General features: G+C 41.7%; 1 protein-coding gene across 1 annotated transcript in view; it reads right to left on the minus strand.

The window, feature by feature from the left end:
- The window catches only part of TMTC2 (transmembrane O-mannosyltransferase targeting cadherins 2), a 489624-nt gene that overhangs the window by 110372 nt on the left and 356785 nt on the right, over positions 1-22467 (minus strand). Inside the window, exon 9 of the mRNA XM_075551215.1 lies at positions 871-952. Within this exon, the coding sequence (XP_075407330.1) occupies positions 871-952 (82 nt within the window). The remainder of the gene's footprint in view (positions 1-870; positions 953-22467) is intronic.

The raw sequence follows: 22467 nt of genomic DNA on the forward strand, positions 1-22467 counted from the left end.
CTCGCTTTTACCATGTCCATTCTTTCACACTCACAGCCTCTCACTGGGAGCAGGAATTACATATTATGAAAGCATATTAGTTATTTATCCTCCAGAGTTCACTTTTCATCTACCTTTAAGTTTACTGCTTGACCACAACTAACCCAGCAAAGCCAACAGTGATTAAAAAAACAGGCGGCATGGAGATCAGAAACAGTAAATGCCTTTGGTTCTTTGAAAGTAAAGTCATTCCGACAACAAATCTGGTAGAAATAAGTGCATCTCACCGCTACATACCTCGCCTCACTTAGCACATGACTAACTCCTAATGATATAGCAGAGTGTGACTGAGTTGTTATGTAAGTTCATTCTGAATTGATTCAGGTCAGGGCTAAACCAAATGAGACAGCCAGGCTTGATACGCTTCACAGCTTATGCTTGGCCTCAACAATTAAAGGCTGGTGTACGCTCCTATTTGTCAGGAAGCAAGATTTTGAGACAAAATGTAAACCTCCGAAACTTCAAAATAACAAGCTCAATGGGCAATACTTTATCATTTAGAATAAAAAGGGAGCTAATACTTTGATTATATACCGTGTACCAGGCAAGGAGCGAGATGCTGTCCTGGTGAGATCTCTTTTAACTACACACTGCTTTAGAAATGAAGTAACTGGGAAATAGCTTCCCCACTGACGTGCCCTACACATTGTGGAAGGAAACGATCGCGTGTGACCCTGTCGGACGGAACTGCTCTGGTCGCGAGGGAGGAATACAGTGTGAGGCTAAACCGATAGCAGCAGAGGCAACCTCTTCCCCAAAAGCCCAGTCTCTTACGTTTAATAGGAAATGTGGACAACAAGGGGGAAGCAAACCACACTTTCAACCACTCACCATAGTGCATGTAACAGTTGCCTTTGGTGGGGTCCAGCTCAATGGCCTTCAAGAAGAACTTTTCAGCTTCACTCTTACGACCCTTGAAAAACAGAGAAAAAGATGACTCAGCGTGTTGGTGAGGGTTTCTTCATAACATGTTCCCAGAGAAAAGGACTAAAGGCATCACAATTGGGGGAGGGCGGGGCGCATTTTGACGTCTCTGATGATAAATATATGTGATACGTGAATATATATTAAAGAAGGTATGGAAAAATAATGTATCGCATGAGAGTCCTGAGTATCTCGAGACTTAATCTAAAGATAGATCTGCTTAGTTATGGTTTTCAGTCGATCATATCATCATCTGAATCGTGCAAGTAAACAATCAGGAAAAGTCTTACATGCAATAAACTTATTTTAAATGAAAGAGTCTTAATTCATGCAAAATCTAAAACTAGGCATTTTGAAAACTCTGGCATCAACTTGGTTATTGCTTCGGACCCCACAGGGGCTACATGGAAACACAAAGCGTGCCTGCGTAGGCAAGTCGTCCTGAGAGGGGCTGTCCGGGAGCAGTCCTGCATTGGATGGGTGGAACTAGATTCTAACTGCATGCCATTGGCAGCAAGGTCCTGGGTGATGTTCACAAGTCACGGTCCACTGCTCATTCATTCCCTGTGTCTACTACCACACTGCCCACTAATGTGATGTGCTTTGTTATCTCTCTTCATATACATACACATGTTACCACTATCATAGAAATACATTTTCCAAGCTTATCGGTAGACAGCTAGTCTAATACTCTACATGTCATCTAACTGGCTCATTTCTCTACATCCACCGTTATGTTCATTTACTCAAAAAATTCCAATCTTCTGTTTCAGCTTTCATTTACTTCCATCACACTGGCAAGGCCTAACACTATACTTTTTGCCACTTGTATTTTCTCATTTCTTCTCTCAGTCTGAAAATGCTGGCTGAATAAATAACTCCTTTAAATAATGCCTCTTCAAATCCAAAGTCTTATCAAATTCCAAATAGTAAAACATGACATTCCTTTTAAGATTTCCCACAGCAACTTAACTTGCAAGGAAACAGAGCAAGCAGAGACAGCATGTGTCTTACATAAATCAAAATCGCAGTAACCCGTTGTGAGTGAGAATGAGCAAGAATCTTAGCAAGTGTGTATGTACACGAGTTACATGTAAGAGGGATGATTTAATCTGTAAATCTTCACATAATTTGCATTAAAAATATTATGGCCTTAGTTTCACCTCACTAATCTTGTTAGATCTGAGGATACACGGGTGCAATCCAGGTCTTCTGAGATGCATGCAATTCAAGATAGAGAAACTCCTCTGTAAGGGGAGCAATGACTCCCCGAGGAGAACGAAGGAGGGGGGGTAGGATGAGGGCAAGGAGGAACTCATAGAAGTGATGACTACAGAACCCCCCTCAAAGGGAAAGAACATCAGAAATGTATGTGAATGGATACACGGATGGTGTAAGTTATGGCAATAAAACTCCAATAATAAAAATATATAATGTGCTGAGAGCTCAGGGAGTGACAGGGTGGGGGACGAAGGGGATAAAGGGGAGCTGTTATCAAGGAGTTCAAGAAGAAAAGAAAATATGTTGAAAATGATGATGGTAGCAATTGTATAATTATATTGGGTCTAATGTAACTATGGGTTGTAATACCTCTAAGAGCTCCTAATAAAATGTTAAAGAGAAAAAATTTACAAATCTTATCAAGTAAGCGTTCCCAAATGATTCCAAAACGGCAATGAATCAGGAAACATATTGTATGAGTTAAAAGCACATATTTTAGAGTCAGCCCGGTTCTCACACTTGTTTAATTTGCGACCTCTGGAAAAGTATTTAATCTCTTAATTGTAATTTTCTCAGGTAAAAAGAGAGAAATAAAAAATATATTTCATGGAATTATTGTATTACCCAAGGAGATACACATGGGGTGGTAATTACAGTGCCCACGTACATGGCGATTTTGGAATGTGCAGTATTACTAATAAATATTGCTTCATCTGCCAGAATACAGGATTCTAAAGATGAGGACTATATGTGTTAAATATACACAGCCAGAAAAACCTACGGGTGGCCCTAAAGTCATCAACTGAAAATGATGCATGAGGAGGATTCAAAGGTCTATGGAAAAAATCTGTTATCTTTTCATTCAAATTTCCATGCATTTTCAAAAGTCCCTCATACAAAAATTTAAGGCAGATAAATAATAAAAGAAACATGCAAAATGTAAGAGATAATTGGCGGAAGTATGGACAAATACTCTACGTAAAGATTAGAACCTGCATTTCTCACACTTAAGTTTTGAAGCATAGCGGCGAAGAAACTGACACGTCAGCTACATCAGAGTACAAGAGGCCTCAAATTCTCCCACGTGGCCCCATGGCGAAAACAGTCACATGTACCTTCAGGAACATGTTCCAGCACTCAAAGGATGTGCCTCTCATTGCCTGGTAGATCATGCAATTAAAGGCAATAGGCCCATTTGTGATGCACATGCAGAATATATGCATAGGAGGCCAGAACACTATTCACAAGCGAAATGTGACTGTTAAGTGCTTGCAACGTTGTCCCAACTCATAGGGACGCCATGCACTGCACAACGATGCACGACACAGTCCTGCTCCTACAATGACATCATTGCTACGTCTGAGCCCAGGCTGCAGTCACTGTGCCAGCTCATCTCCTCGGGTGTCTGCCATCATCTTTTCACAGATGTAGTCAACTGAGTTTCTGAGTATTCCATTCTGCAAGCTTCCTGTGCACAAGCATTATTTTTGTTGTGGTAAAAGGTTTCAATGGATAAGTTATTGGTTGGACAAAATTCTAACATGATCTCCTGCACTGTTTCTGTCACCAAGCCACATGAGAGCCTTCCAACAAATTGTGGAAATATTCTGTTAACGTTTAATTTCATTTTTCGCAAACTTGTTGAAGCTCCCTAGTATGTTCTAACCACCCATACGTCTTCATTTTTAACATTTGTAGTCCAATCCCTAGTAATTATCAAAACATCTTGATTGCTTATTTGATCAATTGCAGACTCTAAAAGTCAGTAAAAAAATTCCATTTCTTCTTCGCTGGCCTTAGTGGTTGCATATCACATGTATTTTAATAATAACCATATTAATTGGCCTCATATGTTTATGAAAGTTGGACAGCGAATAAGGAAGACTGAAGAAGAATCAATGAGTTTGAATTGTGCTGGCAAAGATCACTGAAAGTACCATGGCTGTTGAAAGAACAAACAAATCTGTACTGGAAGAAGTACAGAGAGAGGGCTCCGTAGAGGCAAGGATACGGAGACTTCGCCTCACTTACTGTGAATATGTCCAGAGAGAGCAGTCCCTGGAGAAGGACATGATGCTTGGTAAAGCAGCGGAGTGGAGCAAAAAGGAAGACCTTCTACGTGATGGACTGGCACAGTGGTTGCAGCGATAGGCTCAAACTGGCACAGGAGGGTTTTCCTCTCTTGTGCATGGGGTTGCTAAGAGTCAGAAGCAACGCTACCGCACCTACAACAGCAGGGCAGGGCAGGTTCCTGTGGGGTCGAGACTGTAATTCTGTGAGAGTAGAAAGCCTCGTCTCTCTCCTGCAGAGTACTGGTGGTTTCAAACTGCTGACCTTGTGTTTGACAGCCCAAAATGTAACCCACTATGCCACTATGCTTCCAACATAAATCCTCATGGAAGTATATAAAATGTAAGGTCACTAAATTCAGGAGATAAGCACACACATAGTAATAGGTCCTGGAAAGGGGTCATGATAGTTAAAGAAAACATGTGTAATCAAATTTAATGTTTCCACTGTCATTGTTTTAGAGAGACATGGAAGTTAAGAAAAGGGGCAGAAAAAGTCATTCATGTGCGATATTCTTTAATGTATTTTAGATTACATCAACATAAGAAAGTAACTGCAGAACACTTTAAACCAAATAATTAATGTCTCTAATCCCTATTGAGAGTAAGTAACAGAGGCAGACTAGCTTGTGGCGCAATTCTGCCCCTCTCTATTTAACTGTATGACCTTGGGTATATTTTATGCCACTTCTCTGCAGGGTTTCCTCGGCACTTTTTAGACTGAGTCTTGAGTCTCCTTTTCCTCATCTGCAACTAGACCAATATGAAAGCCAAGTTTGGGAGAATGTTAAGAATACCACACACACACAAAAAATGGAAACAAGCAGCTTTGGCTTCTTCCTTCCTTCTATCCTCTAAAGAACCCCCAATGGCAACAGTGTCGTCAGGTTACCACATTTGGAAAACTGATAAATCATTTCCAACACATTTTTCCTTTCCGAAACTCATAGTTGGAGGAAGGTAAGTTTCACGATTTCTGATTAAATATCTTTCCTCCCTTCAAGGAGAGGTGCTTTAGACTTCCTGTCTGCCCAAAACACACAGATTTCCTGCCTGATGATACTTGGCTTCGCCGTACTTAGACAGATTAATGTTCTAAAACAGATCGTTTTATGTTATGTTACTGTTCAGTGTATTGTAATATCTCCTGTTAATTCCCTGTCTACTTCACAATCAAACACCTTCTACCTGTATGCCACAAATAATCTTAGGTGAAGTCTCTTATGTTATCAGGCTACTTCTCTTAAGTCCCCTGACAACTTAGTCTAACTTTAATTCTTTGTTCTGACCTGATACATTATTCTATTTCTTAATTTATTCATATTCATTTTATACTCAAACTATTGTTGAAGGCCCAGCTTTCTATAAAATTCTCCATGTAGGACTCTAACGCCCACTAATCTTACTTTTCCTTTACTTGTGATAAGAGAAATTTTAAAAAGTTATTATATCCATACTACAGTTACAAAACTTGAATTATAGGTAAGATTTTGGCATAACTTATTCAACTGAGAACAAATTAAAAGATAGTTGAAAAATTAAATTATTTGTACAACTTAGGTTTAGGTACGCATGTATAATTTATTGTTCATAAATCAATGAATACACCCCCTAAATCAGAAATAACAAACTATCCTCAAAACCCAGTGCACTAAAAGAAAAATCAAAAGAATAAACAGTGCCAAACGTTCATGAATAATCAGAATGTAGATTTTATGATGTGTGAATCTAGCAAATGTATACATGGTCAAAAATGAAAAGACATCTCAGGTACGTCTGACTCATTCCATGGTATTTTCAATTTTCTCGGATGCTTGTGAAAGCTGGACAATAAATAAGGGAAACTGAAGAAGAATTAATGTTTTGTAATTAATGTTGGCAAAGAATATTGAAAGTACTGTGCATTATTCGCACAAACACATCTGTCATGGAAGAAGTACAGCCAGACTGTTTCTGAGAAGGGCTCCCTATCGGAGCATGCATCAGGAGAGATCAGTCACTGGAAAATGCCACCAGGCTTGGTAGACAGTCAGTGGGAAAAGGGGCCCCTCAACACGATGAACTGACATGCTGGCAATGGACCTGAGCTTCACCATTATGAGGCAGGCCAAGGTCCGGCAGTGTGTTGTTCTGTTGTACACAGGGTCACGATGAGTGAGAAGCTGCTTGATAGCACCTAACACCAACAAGAAATGGAGAAGACTATGGCCCTGATCAATGGCTACTTTAGTGCAAGAGTTCAAATGGTAGATGGGAAGGTTAGTCCCTAAGTATCTCTGTTAGGTTTCTCAGATGGGAAATACATCAGTTCTTGCCTTGGTGTGGGAAAGAATTCACGCTGAAGCCTGGTGTGTGTTACAAGTGTGTTTTAAAAAAAAATAATAATAAAAAAACAAGTGTGTTTTATATAAAGGATGGCAGAAGTTTCAAGTTTACGGTTACTGAGCGCCCACATGTGGTAGCCTGACCCCAGAGAGACCGCAGCACAGCCAAGTGGAAGGCAGAGAAGAAAACGAAGGCGGGGGTCTCCAGGTCTGGTGTTTGGGGCCTTTGGCTGGGAGGCCTGGTCGAAGGTATTGGTGGACACCATTGGCTGAATTAAGCACACCTGGCCTAGTTTGGGCCCACCCAGGTGTACCGCCCACCTGGATCTTGGTCTTGAATTGATACGTGCCCCTTAGCCTTTATGGCTTCCAACCTCAGGGGGCGGAGAAGGACAACCCTGTCCCCGTTTCGAGCTACCTAGCATCTCCAGATTGATGATGGGGTAAGTACATAGCGGAGGTAGGCTGAGAAAGTACAGGAACAAAAGAGCAGCAGCTGTATTCATGGTAAAAGTACATCTTCAGCGCACACAAGAAGGTACACAGAAGGCTTCGGCGATGGACTAAGCTCCTGTTATAAGTGCCAGGCTGTATTCCAAGTCTCAAAATCCAAAACAAAATTCTTGGAGTAAAAAAGACATAAACCCATAGCACTGTCAGTTTTCAGTGCTTTGATGAAAATTACTGCAGAAGATGGGGTTGGAGCAATACACACAGGGGTTGAGGAGGGAGGTTACATAAAAGAGCAAGCAAGCCTGGTATGTCTGGAATCTTAAGGTCAAACAGTGAGTCAGTACAGGGGGGGGGGTGAGGTACATCCCACAAAGAAACACACAAAACAATATAATAGGAGGGGCAGGTGGGGCTAGATCATGTAGAGCTTCTCAGGCCTCTGTCACAAGTGTAAACGTTTCTGCACAGTGAGGAACAAAAGCCCCGGGCCGTGCAATAGTGAAACCTTCAGCGGTCTGCAGTGTGAAGCCAGCAGCCTCACGTGCAAGAACAGATCTGGTGAGTTGTTCCCATCAAGATTTTCAGCTTAGAAATGCCTATGAGACAGGTCCACTCTGAGCCGTCATAAGTCGGAAATAAACTCAACAGCACACAAGTTGATAGCCCATGAGTTAGTTTATTGTGCCAACCTGCCCGATAAACACATGTGGGGTTAAGTGAGTGGTGGAGGGATAAATGGCTCAGTGAGCCTTGCCTTTCTAGTTCTTAGGTCTTTTGCTTTCTGGTCGGACCAGGGTACAGCTGCCTTAGCCAGTTCCCTGCTTCAGCTGGAAAGGCTCACTTCCTGCAAGACATCCCTGAGGATAAGCCACTCTGCCAGCACTGAGATATTTACACATTCACTGAGTTGGCTTTCCTCCTGCAGTCGGCGTCATTGCATCTGTTTTGTGAGATGGAGGAGGACTTTGTGCATTGGTGTTGGACATATGGGTTAATGTTGGACTTGTCAGCTTGGGCAGCACTGGGATGAGATATTTTCTTGATGCACACTTAACCTTTATCTAAAACTCTCTCTTATACATGAGTTTCTGTGGATTTCTTTCTCTAAAGTACCCAAGATTAACAGCCCACAACAGCCAGAAGTAAGACAGGAAGGATTTTAAATAGTGATGTACTATAATCATACTTATGATTTTAAGTACATCTTTAAATGTTGGGTGGGAAATTAACTCTAAGAGGTACAGAAAAGAAATAGGTTATTAACACTCCATTTCTCAAACTGAGGTAATAGTAAACGTGATGAGAAGCCATTCGATTTCAGATCGCTGTGGAAAGAGGGCTAACAGAAGGGGCTGACAGACTGGCCTTTGAGTATAAATAAAAAGAAGTTTCAAGCAAGACTCTGCAAAGTTTGACTTGGGGCACATGTGTGAATGCAAGTATCATGGTTTAGGTGTTGGGCTGCCAACTGCAAGGTCAGTAGTTTGAAACCACCGGTTGCTTGCAGGGAAAGAGATGAGGCTTTCTTCTCCCATAAAGATGTATAGTCTCAGAAACACACATGGGACAATTCTACCCTATTTTGTAAGGTCATTGAGTCAGAATCAACTCCACAGTCACGGTAGTATGGGAACAAGGAGTCCTAAGTTAAGCATTGGGTTGCAAACATGAAGGTCAGTGATGTGAACCTAAGAGCTGCAGTGTGGCGAAAGAGGAGGCAGTTTGCTTCCTGGAAGTTTTACAGCCTTGGAAGAAGTTCTACTCTGTCATAAAGCATTGCCAAATGTCAGCATCTAATCGACAGCAGTGGACTTGGGAGTTTAATATGAGGATGACTCTGGTAGTGGTTTGGGTTGAACTACATGTGTATTGGGGATGATGAATGCTCTTTGATTAATGGACTAGGATAATAGGGGATGAAGGACAAGTGCAGACAGCTTGGTACAGATAGAAGGCCACACAAGCAAGGAATAAACACATTAGATATCTAATACTTTGCACAAAAAAGTCAAAGGAGAACTACAAGAATGGGGAGAGGAGGAGGACAGAAAATCAAAACAAAGGCCCTCACCTGCTTACAGCCCAATCATTGGTACCAATGAGGGAAAACACTCCACTATAGAAGCATTATAAACGTTCTGAGCATGACCATTTCTGATTCTACGACATTTGCCTTGCATTAATCCTACCACTAACCTACTGACTGATGCCACATCAATCAGTTCTACCTCTGGGCAACCCTAAAGGACTGCGTAGACTGCTCTACAGGGTTTCAGAGGTTGTATGTCTTTTGGCAGCAGGCTGCCTCCTCTTTCTCCCTTGGAGTGGCTGGGGGGTTCAAACTGCTAACCTTTCAGATAGCAGCCCAGCGTATAGTATAACCACTATACCTAAAGGGACCCTGGCTTTTATTAATATTTATTTTAAATTTTTGATAATCAACTGAGAGATATAGTGTCTGGGGACTTATAGGCTTGAAAGCAAACATGCAGCCATCTAGCCCAGAAGCAACAAAGCCCACACGGAAGCAGCACATCAACATGGGTGATCATGAAGGGCAGAGGAGACCAGGTCTCAAACAACAAAGGCAGGGGGTGGGGGTGGGAATCACATCACCGTGAGTGAGGGGGAGTGCGTGATGGGGACCCAATGCCCATCTGTAGACAGCTGGACATCCCTTCCAGAGGGGTAGTGGGGAGGAGATGAGTCACTCAGGGTTCAGTGTAGCAAAAATGAAACTCAAAACCTTCCTCTAGTTCCTGAATGCTTCCTCCCCTCCCAATAATCATGACCCCAATTCTACCTTGCGGATCTGGTTATACCAGAGGATGTACAGCGGTGCAGTAGGGATCTGGAAACACAGGGAATCTAGGATGGATGAACCCCTCAGGACCAGTGGTGGGAGTGGCGACACTGGGAGGGAAGGGGGTGTAGAAAGGGAGAACCGATCATGGAGATCTATGTGTAACCTCCTCTCTGGGAGATGGGGAATGGGGAGGTGGGTGAGGGGAGACGCCGGGCAGTATAAGATAAGATATAATAATTATTTATAAACTATTAAGGGACCAGGGGGAAGGGGGGAGCAGGGAGGGAGGGGGAGGGGGGGAAAAGGGAAACCGAGCTGATTCCAGGAACCCAAGTGGAAGGTAAATTTTGAGAATGATGAGTACAACAAATGTATAAGGGTGCTTTGCTCAATTGATGTATGTATGGATTGTAATGAGTTGTATGAGCCCCAATAAAAAGATTTATTAACAAAAATAAAATCATTTTTACATTTTTGATAATCATTTGAATAATAGCTATTCAGATCTAATTTTGTTGCTTTGTATACTGTTTTGAAATTATGACTGAAACATTAGATTATAAGCATAAAAACAAAATTACTACTACAAATATAATGTAATTAGAGGGAGCTAACTTACTAAGATTTTGTTACAAATTTTCACTTCCTTTCGACATCTGTTCACTCACTTATTTTTCCATCAAGGTTAAAGAGGCCATCTACACATATAACATTTCAGTAGAGGTAATTAATTCAATAGGACAGAATCACATCTTAAACTCCTTATGTGCATATTACTTAGACTAAATTTCATTGCATTTCTCTAGTAAGCTCAACGTTGAGTTAAAACTAACACTGAATTAAAATTCTCTTTCTATCTATAATCTTAGCTGAAGAAAACAGCATTTAAGAATTTTATTAAAATGCCTGAGGAATGCTGTGAATTAAATTTACAATTAAATCACAGGTAAACATATCCCACGAAATTACTTCAAAATGTATATATACATTTAAAAATATTAAAATTGAATGTGTCTAGACTTTAAAAAATGAGCAAGATCTATCTCTGAATTGCTAACTAAACAGTTTTACAATTTATTCTAAAAACAGAAAAATGTTAGCATTTTAGTCACTGGTTCCCTTCGTTCAACAAATATTCACTGAATGCTATTATGTGTTGGACTACGTTCTCCACAGGTATGTGTAGTAGCTCGGAACTCCAGTGCCTGTGGGTGTAATCCGATTTGGAGCAGGGGGCCTTCATTTTGCTAATCAGGCCACACGTGTGTAGGGTGTGTGTTCAGTCTCTCAGTTCTGAGAGATTCCAGAAGCAGGGGGCACAGATCAGGAAAGACAAGGGTCAGGAAGACAGTCAAGGACCTAAGAGAAGCCGAAGAGACGACAACCTTCCTTCCCTCACAGCAAATGGAGCAAGAACGTTGTTCCTCTAGAGCAATACCCTCAAATTTGGCCTCCTGGTCTCCTAACTTGAGAGAAAATCAAGTTCTGTTCCTGTTCATGCCGTCGCCCCGTGGTGTCTCCGCGTGTCAGCACTACGAGATGGAGGCAGGTACTGTGTGCTTAGCACTGTGGTGCACAAAAATGGTGAACAGAAGCAGAGGCAACCCCTCTCGTGAGGCTCACCGAAGAGGAACTGGCTGAGGACGGTAAACACACAAGGTAGGCTGGAGGGCGATCCCATGGCTTGGCCTGACTGAAGTGCTCAAGGGTGGTTGCCTAGAGAATCGATGCTTGAATTCAAGCTGTGGAAGGAGGCAGAAAACTACCCAAAGTGTAAACCTCTGTAGCAGGTTCACACACAAAAGGTACACGAATCCCGAGGGGGCAGGGCTGCGATCATGAGTGGTGGTCATGTGATCAGGGAGAGAAGAGCAGGGCACATCTGGTTTGAAGTCCAGATTAGGGAACTGTGTCTGTATTTCGTGTTTTATGACGTTCATGCTGAAGGTATTGTGGAAAATAGGTTGGGATGAGGGCAGAAAGGATACGGGCAATCAGGTCAGGCCTAAAGAGAGTACTAGGGTGTCAGTAGAGATGGAGATCACTGGACTGACGTGAGAAAAAAGACCTACCTAGGTCGGGTAGACAGAGTTCCATGGTGGAGGAGACAGGAACAGGTGGGACAGAGGAGAAACAGGGAGAATCCAGTTGGCTGGATGGTGAGGCTAAATGGAAGGCGGTAAATGTGGTGCCTACTGAGACATGGAACACAGGATGAGGACCAGCATCAGGCAGTAGGATTCAGGACTCAGTTTAGAGAAAGTAGAGATTGGGGTACCTTTGAGACATCTGAAGTGTCAAGATGAGGTTTATTAATCAGGCTGAATCAAGAGCAGCATGCAAGAATATGGAAGTAGTCAATTGTGTCAGATGCTGAAAAATACCCACTAGATTTATTGACACTGAGATTGCTGGTAAAATCAGATAGGTGTACTGAATGTAATAACAGATAATGAAGTCAAAAGGAGTGGGATGGTGTTTGAGGGTGAGAGATGAAGAAATGGACAAGGCAATTACATAAATTCTCTCAACATCCTCGCGATAAAGGGTGATGGAGGCAGGGGACAGAAGGAGAGCGATCCAATGAGTGATTTGTAGAACAACACACAAAATCAAAATATCAATTCCAATTAATCATAAAAATTAATACTTCAAGTATTCTTCTGGACCTAATTGAAAAGCAGAAGGAGACATTTTTACAATCTATTGTCTTAGATAGTCTTAGATAATGTTCCAATTATGGATAGGGACAAATTAAACCTTGCTCGCTTTTTCTACTGTTGGATAACATCATGAGAAACAGAGAGAAGTGTGAAGCAGCTGTCAAGGCTGTGTCTTGCTTGGGTCTACAATCAGTGGTCATGGCAGCAGCAGTCAAGAAATCAACCACCACATGAATTGGGTATATCTGCTACCCGAGACCTCTTGAACATGTTGAAGAGCAAGGATGTTGAGGACTGAAGGGTGCCTGTCCCGTGGCCTGGTCATTTCCAATGACCTCTCATGCATAGGAAAGTTGGGCATTGAATACGAAGGAAGAAAAATCTATGCATCTGAATTATGGGGCTGGAAAAAAGCATTGACAGTCTCATGGAATTTTAAAAAAGTGGTGCTGAGGATGTACCTGCTGACCTTCTCTGGCTTCAGTAGGGAGAAGGAGAATCTATCTCCACAGCAGCCAAGGCCAATTGCCACCAGGCAGTGGTTAGACATGGCTTTGCTAACCACTCCTCCTCTGGCGCGGCACATCTAGTTCATTGCAACAGCCAGATGGAACTCATGAACAATACTTTCAATTATGTGGGTTATTAGGGAAGTTAACAGGTTACCACAAATCAAGATCAGTAAACAAGAAGAATATAGTCACTTGTCCACAGCAGCATCTTTCCTCAGCCAGCAGCCAAGTCTCATCTCTAGTCCTGAAATGCTCCACCACATGGCCCTTTGGTTTCTCTCTCTGTGGTCCAGGAAGCCAATTTGTCACTTTGTCTCACATTCCCATTGTCTCAGCGCTACTCTGTTCTGTTTCATGGTCTCCTTGACTTAGCCTCTGATCTCAGCGTGACATCGTCTTGTCTCTGCTGCCTCACCACTTCCGGCAGGGATTCTGAATGTGCTGCATCGGTAGTTCTTCCTTGTTAGTCTCTGGAATTCTCTTTCTCTGCTTCTGGGATAGCTCTTGTATGCAAGAGAAATGGCTTTGAAGGAGGTGTAGTATTTTTGGTTCACAGCAGAAACAAGGTGCTGACTCGGTTCACACTCTGGTAAGACAGAATCCAAAACTACATCCCTTTTCAAACTAGCCCTTCAAAAACTCAGACCCACTGCCAGCAAGTCAATGCTGACGCCTGGCAGCCCCCATGGCTTTCTGAGACTGTCATTGTTTATGGGAGTAGAGAGCCCAGTCTTTCTCCCAAGGGACTGCTGGTGCTTTAACCTCCCGACCAATGCAGATCGCAGCCCAACTCAGAATCGCTACACCACCAGGGCTCCTGAGATGGTAACCGCAGGCCCAAAGGGGAGAATTTACAATACAGAATAAAACAGATTGTAGTCAGAAGGGCCACATTAAACCACTACATGTCAACTCAACTGCCAAAAGAGCAATTAAATCGGTCTTGGAAGAAGTAGAGCCAGAATGCTCTGAGAAGCAAGTGTGGTGAGCCTCCTTCTCATGGACTTGGCACCACGTGATCTAGAGAGATTCAGAAATTCCAAACTACCTGCCAGAGAGTCAATGCTGACGCAGAGTGGCCCTATAAGATAGGGCAGAACTGCCCTTGTGGGGTTCTGAGATGAATTCTCTACAAGAATAGGAAACGTATCTTTCTACCCCAGGGTGCCTGGTGGTTTCAAACTGCAGACCTTCCAGTTAGCAGCCTGTACTGTCGTTACTGTAGCAGTACCTTGTAGCAATACATAACCCAATGCCACCCAAGACTTCTCAGGAGAAAGTGTCCCTAACAAGAGGAAAAGCCCAGAGGCACAACGGTGGCAACAATGGGTTCAAACCCAACAATTGTCAGGATGGGCACAGGACCCAGCGGAGGTTTTCTCTTCTGTGGGACATAGGGCCCATATGAGTCAGAGTCAAGTTCAAGGTACTAAACAACAAATAGCATTCCCCACACTGAGTCCTTTCTTCCAGGCTACACTCACAACCTGATTCCTCCTGCTTTTTCCTATTGTTGGGTGTTGTCAACACCCATATTTTGACTCATATCAACCCCATGTGACAAAGTACGACTACCTCGTAGGGCTTTCTTTATTGCAACCTTGAAGCAAGCAGTAGACCGGGACTCTCGTCCCTGCACAGAGCCGCTGATACAGTTGATGACCCGCTTTCATCAGCAGCTGAGCAGGGATCGTCACCAAGGCTCTGAATTTTTGCCCCAATGCTTTTCTGAACCCAAATACCAATCTTCATCTCCTCTTCTCACTGTGAACCCCTTTTCTGCCCGAGTAGTTATGAAGTAGCCAAGAGGCAGCCACGATGTTGTTGCTAGCCACCCTGGAGTAGAAGTTCCCAACCCCACGTGTTACAGAACTGTGGGTCACAGAGCTCTCAATCCTGGTCAGAAGCAAACCTCTTGGGCAGATTTCGGGGGTGCCTTCCTGTGGGTTTAAACCAGTGGTTCTCAAACTTTCCAATGCCGTGACCCTTTCATACAGGTCTTCATGTTTGGTGACCTCCATACCATAAAATCACTTTGTTGCTACTTCATAACTGTCATTTTACTACTGTTATGAATTGGGAGACCCCAATAAAAGGGTCGTTTGACCCCAAAGGGTCACAACCCACAGGTTGAGAGCTGTTGGTTTAGACCATCAGCCTTCGGGCGAGTCGTCAGTCTCTAACTGTTAACAGTCTCTCAACTCTAAAGATTTAAATGATTTTCCAGAACCACTCACCTGATGCCGTCATTGTCCTCGCTCCGTTCCACAAGGACAAAAATTGAAACCATGCATTTTATTGGCATTCTCTGGTGCACAAGGAGGAGGAAGAGGAAGAAAAGTAACGGTACCAAAATTTAATGGAAAATGATTTCCAATAGGAAACTTTACATAGGTCAGCGATGGGATCTCCATTGAAGAAATTATTACAATTGGAAAGTTCTTTGAAGATTAGTTTGCTGTTAGCAAGAGCACCCAGCATTCTGTTGGGTTGTTTATACCTTGAATGCTTGTTTGTCATCACCAGCTCCCCGAGCATGCACTGGATCACTCCAGCTCCAAATGCTTAGCAACCGCATCGGAAGTAGCTATGCTGACTGGCCCCCCAGGGCTGGCCTGAGCTCCCAGACCTGCAGAAGTCTGAACCCCGTGGTGATGGCTCCAAGAGCTGCTTTGTAAGAGTGGAAAGGCGGGAGCCCAAACAACAGCTGCTTTGCAGCTGGGTCACAAAGCTGAGTATGAAATCCCTGGACACCATAAAAGGTAGCAGATGATGTGCCTCCATTTGTCACTGGCTGCATGCCACTTGCTCTCCACTCTAAATGCTCTCACAAGAGGACGAAGCCAGATGTAAATCATTCCCTAATTTTCCACTCTTGTGGGTAGAAAACTTCAGCAGGAAAGGATGTAAGGGTATACTTAATTTATTTTGTCACAAATTTCTTTGATGATTCAACCAAGGTACTGAAAAGTGCCTGGATTCAACAGCAGAAACCCGTGTTCTAGCAGAATCTGTGATTCTGATTCAGAACAATCAAGAAACTGAACCATCCAGGACAGCCACTCCTAGAACGGGTTTCGTCCTCAGATAGCAGTCAAAGGCTATGCTCTCTAGCGGTTATGATTCACAACTCCAGAGGAACAACATTCAATCCACACGCGATAATCCTGGGTAAAAATTCTATTGAAGTTAAGCTTTTTAATTAAAGTCATCCTCTAACTTCTACTGATTTTCAATCCGCCATAGGGGGCAATAATCACCCCTCCACCCTGAAGTCACCGCAACTGGAGAAGGTACATGTGACATGTGAGTCTGACTACTGCAGCGGCTTGCAGGCTTTAATGAATGAAAGGTGCTGCGATGCACGATCCAGTTAACTTACTTCTGAAAGAAACCGTACGGCAAGGATGCCCATCAAAGGTACCTTAGAGAGGTACTCACTTGAAACAGACTGCACGTACAATGAAAGTGCTCGTTTCACTTCTTTGTAATATACACACATATGCACATATATTTATTTATTTATAAATGATTTCAGCATCATTACTGTCACCACCCATCCTGGTTTGTCTAGAAATGATCTGCCTCTGCACGCTGTCTCTGAAATTATAACACTCCTTTCCTAGTTGGAACAAAAACTCTACAGTCACTAGAGGTTTTGTATGTTTCTAACGAGTATTCACCTGGATCAGATGAACCAAGGACAGCTGCTAGAATGCTGCTGGGTCCCGCGGACTCCACCTCAGCAGCACCGGTGAAGCTGCAATGTGGCCGGAGTGTCTCATCCTCTTGGCAAAGAGAGCAGGAGCAGACACTCCCCTCCCAACCACAAGCCTATCATTGCCCACCAAGCATCTTGACATTTCCATCCGTCTACCTGCTTATGGAAATTAACCATTCAAGGGGTCCCTCTCGTATTGCTGCAGCACCCCGGAGTTCTACTTCCTCTCTGTAGCCAACATCATAAGAACAGAAAAGCATTTCAGAAAAGCTTAGTATGTGCCAGAAACTCTTTCATACTTAATGAATGATGTTACATTTACACTTCATGATGTCTCTAGGGGATATCATTACCCCTATTTCACAAAAGAAGAAACAGGGGCAGAGTGGTAAAGTACACGACCCAAGGGCAAAATCTTGGTATTCCAGAGCTGGGATTCAAACAGAGACTTTCTGGTTTCACAATTTGTACTACTATATTACAGATATCAGCGAACGTCTCAGAAACTCAACCCCAAGAATAAGTATGCGATTAATGATGGATAAGCTTTTAGAGTAACTTTCACTCATCCATGTAAAAATTTCTCAACATGATTGATTGTAATCCTACCAAAGGCCTGGCATTACTTTAGGCACTGGAGATATAAAGATAAAATGAGATGACCCTGCCTTTAGAGGTCATCTCATTTTATCTTTATATCAGAGAGACACCAATTGCAAGATACCATTCAATGTATCCCACAGGCAACGGAGACCAGAGCATTATGCTAGAAAAAAGGGGATCTACTTCCGGTGAATCAGCTGCAGGATAAGTCAGCAAGGCATCCAGGCAGCCAACTCAACAGCCCAAGAGCCAACGGCGCAAAAGTCTTCTCAACAAGAAGCACATTAAGAAAGCGGATTTGAAATTGTGTCTAATGAAGAAACCGTTTGCTCGTGTTAGCACCGAAAAGGAACCTAAAACTTATAAATGCTGATATGATACCAAGCACCTCAGAACATTTATTGAACAGAATGGGGCAACCGATAAACTTAACAAACTTGTATTTTCGCCAAGGCCAAGCGAAGGCTGTTTAAGCCACCGTCCGTGAATCATGATTCTATGAAACGTACAAAGGAAAACAGAACTGTTTACTAAGTAACAATTTATACAGTTTAATTCAAGGCTGTGAAGTGACTGAAACAAGTGTACTTAATATTACAAGAACCTTGCATCCAGGCAGAAAGAGAAACACAAACAGAGCAAATGGTCAGAGACTGGCACATTACCAGCAAAACAATTCTGTATGTGTAAGTGCTTATGACAAGCATATCACCAAACTGGATCAATCCCAAGCTCCAGCAGTAGAGTATGTGAGTTAAAGCACACATCCATGTGTCTTGGAATTATTACAAATAAAAGTTTGCTTCTGACAGTGAGAGAAAAATGTATGATTTCACGGGAAAATATGGACTACTAATGGGAAACTGAGTACAGAGTTGACATGGTGATGGAAACAGAAAATGTGAACGTCTTTGCTTCTAGATAGACACTTTAATAGTTGTTTGACTCAAGGCTAACTTACGATTGTCAACCACTGAGACCGCTTTGACCTCGATAGAGAAAAATGCATGATGACGGCTATACTGGATTCACTAAACATCAAACTCCTGTGATCTTCGTCACATTCGGAAGCGTAACCGACTAACGCCTGAGCTGGCAGGCTCATCGGTGAGATTCCAAGCTGGAAGGCCGCTCAAACTCATCAAAAGCATTGTTATGAAAGCATTGGAGAGGGCACAGCGGTTCACTTGACAACCCGTCTTGCCCTAAAGGTCCACAGGCATGAGTAGTCTGTGGAAGAGGTAAGTTGACCTACTGAGCTTGGGATGTGCATGTTGCGGTTTTGGGTGTCAGATCACTGGAAACACACACCTTATACTGGGAAAAGAAACAGCAAAACTACTACACCATTTAAATGATTTTTACATGTAAAAATAGACATATCCGTACTATAAAATTGGTGCACTGGCACAGAAAGGAAAGTACAGATTTGGAATCTGAGTTACATTGATCATTTCCTTACTGTGGCAAGTAATTTACTGCTTTGGAAACTCAATTATTTCTTGCTATACCATTGTCATTAAACCAATCCCTACTCACAGTGATCCTGTAAGTTAAACTGTGTATAAGTTTCCAAGTAGTGATATTATGACACAACTGCTACATCTTTCTCCTGTGGAATGGCTGGTGAGTTTGAACTACCAACCTTTCAGTTAGTAACTTAGCATCCAATCACTGCTCCACCAATGTCCCCTATAGTACCGTCAAGATACCTCTAATAAGATTACTGACACAGGCAGCACATAGAAAGAGAGCTGCTTACAGTCCCAGTTTGCATTGTACATGCTCCGTAACCTTCATTTTGCAATCTTTGTTTTAAATAGATGGAGTTTTACAGACTAGATCACAGTTTTACATTCAACAATTCGTATGTATTTTGTTGGAACACACCATGCAACACCCTCAATACACCGTAAGTTGTTCTACTTCCTCTGTGTCTCCTGCTGTTATTCCTCCTCTGTTCCTCACTCTCTGAACTTTGTCCAGGGAAAAATGCTGCCATTTTTATCTCAAATGACTAATTATTCTTACAAAGAAATGAGATCTGTTCTAAACCTGAAGGGGAACTAAGGGGGGGGGAAGGAGTTTATATATATTTTGTAATATGAAACAGTAACTACAATGAAATGTCTTCAAAGGGTAAAATACAGTTTAAAGCACAGCACTATATTGTGAGCATTCAAAAATGAAAAGTTATTTTATGAATTAGACCTTTTGTACCTAAATCCTTTTATCCAAAAATGCTTTAGGGAAATTGTGATAGGTAGGTTTATGGTGCCAACCTGGCCAATTGAACATGTGGGATTAATAAGGTGGCAGCTTGATTGAAGGGCAAAGAGATAAATGGCTCGGCAAGCCCCAACCCTCTCTCTCCAGCGTTCAGGTAATTAGACCAGTATGTAGTTGCTTTAGCTAGTTCTCTGCTTCCGCTTGTGAGCTACACTACCTGTGGGACAAGCCAACCTGTGGATTGTGTTGCTAGAGCTTAAGGTTCCTTCTAGACCTGCTTTGTCATGCTGCTGGTGTACACATTGCTTGTGCTTGAGGCTGGCGGATCCTGTAATCTTGCATTGATTGAGTTCAATATCCCATCTGGGGGCCTGCTTTGCTAAGCCTCTGACTGTTGGTGACCCGCCTTGCTGTTTGCTGCCTGTGGGTTGACTGCCTGCATTGCCAAGGGAAGACTCAGCTGTCTACTTCCTTGACATGAGTTGAAGGCTTCTAGGACATTAACTATTTCACAGAAGTGAGTTGAACTGAGCCTACTGTATGACTGTGTGGACTAATTAACTGTTCCATGCCTTCATACTGCATGTATCTAGCCATATATATATATATATATATATATATATATATATATATATATATATATATATGTAATCATAAATGTCCTGGTTTTCTTTCTCTAGAGAACCGGTCTAACACAGAAATGTATTGTTGTTTTTGAGTATTTAAAATAGGATCCCGGTAACATCCACATGAAGAACTTTATATTCCACAGTACACAGTGTTCAACACAATTGTGTATAGTTTGTGAGCGTCTTAGGAAATTGTGGGCTGAAATATGCTTTTAGGGTCTAAGGAATTTGAAGAAAGAGCAGAGGCTTCTAAAACTTGAAACCAAAATTATAGTTGAAAAACTTTGGTTTGCTTTTAATCAAACTGGAAAACACTTTTATAAATGCTGGTGATACTTTAGAAATATGCTCCCAGACCAAAAAACACGATTTTTCAGAAGATCCACTTTCCCTTTGAAATGCTGACGTAATCTGGCAAGCTCAGTTTAAAGCAGTTATCATGGATCGAATTGCTACCAACCTTAGAATAGCAAGACAGAGAGGACAAAGTCGTTAATTTGGGATAATAAACAGGCCTTTTATTTTCTAACTTATGCTAATCAAAATACAAATGTAATCAAAGTTGCCATGTGTCATATATTTTTACTTAAAATAAATGTTTATAGAGGAACATATTAATATTTTCTTACTTTAAAGAAATGTAATAATGAAAAAAAGAAGTATGTGATGGACAGTGGAGCAAAGATAAAGTACAAACAAGTATAAACGAAAAGAGTAAGTAAATAAAACACACCCGCCAGTCATTGTGTCATGTAGTTTTAGTTCTACACTACAGCAAGGACAAGCAAGGGACAGTGGAAGTGGCAGTGTGGAGTGTTGCTAGACTCTCTGAATCAGTCATCAGAAAAAATTAGAACAGACATGTAAGAACAGATGAAGTTAGTACAACTATGTACCTGAAGAAAGGTCATTCATAATAAATCACACGTTCTTCAACATTCAAACAGCAAGACACAGGCATTCTTTTGGGGATTGTGACTATTTCAGAACTGGGTGGATTAAGCAGTCATGAGTAATCGGTTTAGTTATAAACATTTAGAAATCTATAATGTTATTTTGAAATGATATAGACCTATATTTCCAGATTTCCAGAGGAAATTTTTTAAATGCCTCAAGTACAAATTATTTTTAATATGTATAACATTTTTGTGTTAAAGATTAAGTAAGTGATACTTTACTAAAGTTAATACTTTCTAAGATCACAAATGAACTTCCACTAAAGTGGAAAAAGCATTGCTTGTAATATCAAAAATTCAACCTAATAGCAAGCCAAAGAAAATATATTATCCTCTATCCTGTCACATTTAAATCCCTAAGCTAATTTTCAGAGAGAATGCATAAATATTATCATAATTCCCATAGTATCTAGCGACCACACATCCAATTTAGTAAAGTAGAAGAACAAGGAATGTTCTATTACCCGGTTTACCTGACCGAAGAACATATATTCATTACTATCACACTAGTGTTCATGGATTCTACAAAATCCTTCTGGAGTGGACAGCATATATTGATTACTTATGATACAACTTTTCAACGCATCAGAACAAAAAGATGGCTAGAAGTTGAAAGTTTGCCATGGTATCACATGAAAGAGGAAATATATCTAACCCATTCCAATTATCTAATAATCATCTACTATGTTTTCATATAAATAGGATTCCATATTATTTTCATCTAAACAAGATTACAATGCAATTTTGTTAGCTAATTCTCTGACCCTAACATTTCTCCTTTAATCTGTTCTTAACCTTGAAGATTTTTGACATTTCTAACCAAGGAATGAAATGGCAGACTATCAGTTTTCACATTTCCCCTTATCTTTAACTTACCCCAAGCATGTTTTTTCCTTTTCGTCTAACTTCTGTAAGCCTTCACCTTTTCCTGTCATTTTCCCTGCAAAATTTCTCCTTTCCCTTGACTTTCTTTCTTCTCACCATTTCCATCTACTCTGCCCCACTGAAATAATTTGTTTAGAATACTTATTACTATAAAAGTCTCTCGTTTAACATCTTTAAAAATGAGCTGGTGCCCTAGATCAGCAGTTCTCAACCTGTGGGTGTGAAATCTTTGGTGGTCAAACGACCCTTTCACAGGGGTCACACGATTCATAACAGTAGCAAAATTACAATTATGAAGTAGCAAGAAAAATAATGTTATGGTGGGGGGCAGGTCACCACCACAGGAGGAACTGTCTGAAGGGGTTGCAGCATTAGAAAGGTCGAGAACCACCACCTTGGATGAGTCTCAGAGGTAGAGCAGAGGAAAGACAAG

Source organism: Tenrec ecaudatus, chromosome 6, assembly GCF_050624435.1.
Source record: "Tenrec ecaudatus isolate mTenEca1 chromosome 6, mTenEca1.hap1, whole genome shotgun sequence".
Classification (NCBI taxonomy): Eukaryota; Metazoa; Chordata; class Mammalia; order Afrosoricida; family Tenrecidae; genus Tenrec; species Tenrec ecaudatus.